The sequence below is a fragment of the Sinocyclocheilus grahami genome, unplaced genomic scaffold (assembly GCF_001515645.1).
Source record: "Sinocyclocheilus grahami isolate Dianchi unplaced genomic scaffold, SAMN03320097.WGS_v1.1 scaffold1411.1, whole genome shotgun sequence".
NCBI lineage: Eukaryota > Metazoa > Chordata > Actinopteri > Cypriniformes > Cyprinidae > Sinocyclocheilus > Sinocyclocheilus grahami.
The window spans coordinates 68,252-72,770 of NW_015506590.1; the positions used below are offsets into that span (position 1 = coordinate 68,252).

General features: G+C 44.3%; 1 protein-coding gene across 3 annotated transcripts in view; it reads right to left on the reverse strand.

The window, feature by feature from the left end:
• The window catches only part of LOC107570080 (immunoglobulin-like domain-containing receptor 2), a 22,363-nt gene that overhangs the window by 10,855 nt on the left and 6,989 nt on the right, over nt 1-4,519 (reverse strand). The window contains exons 3-4 of one of the 3 annotated variants that reach the window (XM_016256278.1): nt 3,868-3,987; nt 1,472-1,528 (exon numbers count right to left, since the gene is read on the reverse strand). The exons of 1 other annotated variant lie outside the window; for it this stretch is intronic. In XM_016256278.1, coding sequence (XP_016111764.1) covers nt 1,472-1,528; nt 3,868-3,987 — 177 coding nt within the window. The remainder of the gene's footprint in view (nt 1-1,471; nt 1,529-3,867; nt 3,988-4,519) is intronic. One more of the 3 variants, XM_016256279.1, reaches the window with a different exon arrangement.

Below are 4,519 nucleotides of genomic sequence, written 5' to 3' on the forward strand. Positions count from 1 at the left end.
CACACACTCACTCACTCACTCACACACACACTCTTACACACACACACACTCTTACACACTCACTCACACACACACTCTTACACACACACACACACACTCACACACTCTTACACACACACACACTCACACACTCCTACACACACTCACTCACACACTCACTCTTACACACACACACTCTTACACACACTCACTCACACACTCACACACACACACACACACTCACTCTCTCTCTCACACACACACACGCACTCACTCACTCACTCACTCTCACGCACACACACACTCACTCACTCTCACACACACTCACTCTCACACACACTCACTCTCACACACACTCACTCTCACACACACTCACTCTCACACACACTCACTCTCACACACACTCACTCTCACACACACTCACTCTCACACACACTCACTCTCACACACACTCACTCTCACACACACTCACTCTCACACACACTCACTCTCACACACACTCACTCTCACACACACTCACTCACACACTCACACACACACACACACACTCACTCACTCACTCTTACACACACACACACATTCACACTCTTACACACACACACACACACACACACACGCACACACACTCTTACACACTCACTCACACACTGACACAATTACACACTCACACACACAGGGTTTGCATGCTTAATGGGGACTCTCCATAGATGTAATGTTTTTTTTTACTGTACAAACTATCTTCTATCGTCTTACTCTAGCCCTACACCTAAACCTACCCCTCACACAAGACTACAGGTATTTCTAGATTCTCAAAACACTTCATTCTGTGATTTATAAGCTTGTTTCCTTATTATGGCCAAACACATACACGCGCACACACATTGTAAAGCTTAATGACATACAAACACTCAAATGGTCTTGACAGTGTCTCGGAGGAGAACGACAGATTTGTCAGTGATTGTTTTCAGCACATGAGCAACAACACATTCATGAATAATAAAGCACAAAACTGGCTTAATATTTCTCTAAATAAAATAAATACAAGTATAAACAATATTCTATTTCAATCAGTTACATAAAATGCAACATGAACCACTTTGCCACCAGCAGCACTGAGATTCTGTGAGATTCTTATAGAAACACCTTGATTTTGTGTTCCTGTGAAAGCAGTGCGCTTTACTGAGTGTCGGAGCGATGATGGCAGAAGATCTTCATCTAACAGATGTAACGGTGAATCAGCTGCCGTATTCATGTCTCATTAGTAATCTCTCTCATTAGACGTCCTGTGTTTGGAGTCAAACCCACTGCAAAAAGCACTGCAGTCATTCAGATGTTATCACACGAGACAGAACATCAGTTACAGTGATTGATCAGCGGGTTTGACTGGTGTCTGTTACTGTGATTACCAGGAAATGACATCACAGGGGAATTAAAGTGTTAGAGAGCAGGAAGTGAGGAGAAGACAGAGACTGGCGCGTTTGAAAGCTCATACCTGGAACAATCTCCACATTAAACCCAGGCAGAAGATCATCGGCCAAACCTGTCTGACCTGGAGAGACAGACAGACAGATCGAGGTGAAGCAGAGCGACAGCTGAGTGAGCAGAGAAAGATGCATCATGTGCTGCAGATGGAGATGCGTTCATGCAGAGAGAGAGAAGATCCTGAGCAGAGTCTGTTTAAAACATACAGTAAGCGACAGCCAGACAAAGAAATCTTGTTCTCAAGGGAAGTTGAGTTTTGGTTTAGTTGTAACATGTCACTTCATTTTCTTCACCCTGGTAAAACTATTAATCCTTTAAAAATCCCAAACCCTTTCCTTCAGCTATAGCTGACTTTCCTCTCGACCGGTCATAATTACAGTCAGTACTGTTTCATCTGCACACTCTGCTGTTCTGACCCACATTCTCTACTCTGCGCTGTACCATCACTAGATGTTCGCTGAGCTTCTACTGTACTCTGAACACACAAACAGGAAAGCAGCTCCCGTGCCGCTCGGAGGCTTAAAGCACATTCCTTCTGGAATTCTGTCTGCTTCCGGGTCTGTCACCGGAGCCCCCTGACTCTCACTGCATGGAAAAACCAAAATATCATCATTTGTGTTCCACAGAAGAAAGAAAATCTTACAGGTCTCATGCAGGTCTTTCATCAGGACTGATATCTCACTGGTTTTAGATATTCTTCGGTTGTGAGGTGTTGAGAATGTGCATTATTTTGACAATTAAGCACATCTAAACTCCTTATTATAAAAAAAATATTTTTATTGCATTAAAAGCAGGATATCATTTGCATGGTTTAGCATGTATCGCAGTACTTCATTTAATTGATGCCGTTTTCCGGTAATGACAAAGATAATTTTTTTAAATGACTGTAATGAGAAAGCTGGAATATAAAGTGCGTGATGGTCATGAATAATGTCAACTGCTGCCTTTCTTGACTGACATCTCTCATTGTAATTCAGCTCACTTCTGAAAGAGTTCAGGGCAGTTCGACTTCATTACGTCAGAAAAGTCTGTAAGCAAATTACTGTGACAAACTCCTGCCCTCGAAATGAAGGGTAAATTACTCATGCCCTGGCGTCACGTGTCCTTTCTTTATTTGACTTCTGCATGCATTCAGATCCGTACAATGAGTCTTTACCTCACACTGCACAGCTGGACACAGAAAGCCTCACTGTTGCCATGGCAGCACATCCAGCACTAGATCATCCTGCTCTTTGTGTGGTTAGCTGGCACACACTCACTCACTCTCATACTCACTCACACACTCACACACTCACACACACACACACACACACACTCACACACACACTCACACACTCACACACACACACACACACACACACCCACACTCACACACTCACTCATCCACACACATTTACACTCCCTCACACTCACACACACACACTCACTCACTCACACACACACTCCACACACACACACACACACACTCACTCACTCACTCACTCGTTTGTTTATATGAATTGGGAGGACTTTCCATAGACTTCTATTACTTTTGTACTGACCAAATGATATTTTCTATCCCCTAACCCTAGCCCTTACAGAAAACCTGTTTGCATTCTTACACTTTCAGATAAACATCATTTACTATTCATCATCTTTTTACAATAATTTTTTTCCCTCGTGGGGACTGCAGGCAGCACCCACAATGTCAAAAAGTCTCAGCTGAGCCTCTCCAGCTTCTGAACATCTAAGCATCTGCTCTGAAAAGAGAAAAACCCACACAGAGCAGTGAACGGACGGGTCACAAACAGGCATATATCATGACTGCGTTTCAGTTCTTCAGATGGTCAGTCAGACCTTTTCAAGTCGCTCTATATTTCACACTGTCAGAGACAGCGGTGTGTGCAGATCGCTCTCATTCCCACGACACAATAGAGCTGTTTGAGGGAAGCACAGAGACTCCAGAGACACTTTAGATATCAAAGCCATTTCAGATTTTCAGGAGCATTTTATGATCAAGACGGTCAAACATAATGAAATGCTCATTCTTACTAATACTGCTGGTCTCTAACCTCAGACGTACACGAATACAACAATTAAACATCATAGAATTTACATTTCACCATCAGCGGTTGATGAAACGCAAACGAAGTCTGACCGTGATTCTAAACATGTCTGTCTGCATGCGTGATTTCGATCAGCACAAACCCCGCATACAATTTCATTGGTCACCAGTCAGGAAAAGTTCAGGATGCTACACTAAAGTTAGAGTTTGATTAGGGTTAGTATTTGATTCACTGTTGTGTAAACTATCAGCATGGTCTACAGAACAGGGTTAATTTTAACTGGTTTAGGGAGAAAATCCCTGAGTCCGGTCACTCATTTCCTGTTGTGAGTGTGTGTGTTTCCTGTGAGTGTTGTGCTCACCCAACACCAGCAGCTCCACATGCGCTTCATTCTGTCCCTCCAGATCATCAGAGATCACCACCTTACAGTAGTAAACACCACTGTCACCCCACTGCAGCTCACCGATGCGCAGGTCTGCCTCTGACAGACAGACAGAGAGACAGACGGAGAGACAGACAGACGGAGAGACAAACAGACAGACGGACAGACAGACAGAGAGACAGACAGAGAGACAGACGGAGAGAGAGACAGACAGACAGACGGACAGACAGACAGAGAGACAGACAGAGAGACAGACAGAGAGAGAGACAAACAGACAGACGGACAGACAGACAGACGGACGGACAGACAGAGAGACAGACGGACAGACAGACAGATGGACAGACAGACGGAGAAACAGACAGACAGACGGACGGACAGACAGACAGACAGACAGGCAAAGAGACAGACAGACGGAGAGACAGACAGACGGATGGACAGACAGACAGAGAGACAGACAGACAGACGGAGAGACAGACAGACAGAGAGAGAGAGACAAACAGACACAGAGACAGACACACACACACACACATACATACAGAGAGACAGACAGAGAGAGACACACACACACACACACAGACAGACAGAAAGAAAGAAAGAAAGAAAGAAAGAAAGAGACAGACAGACAGACAGT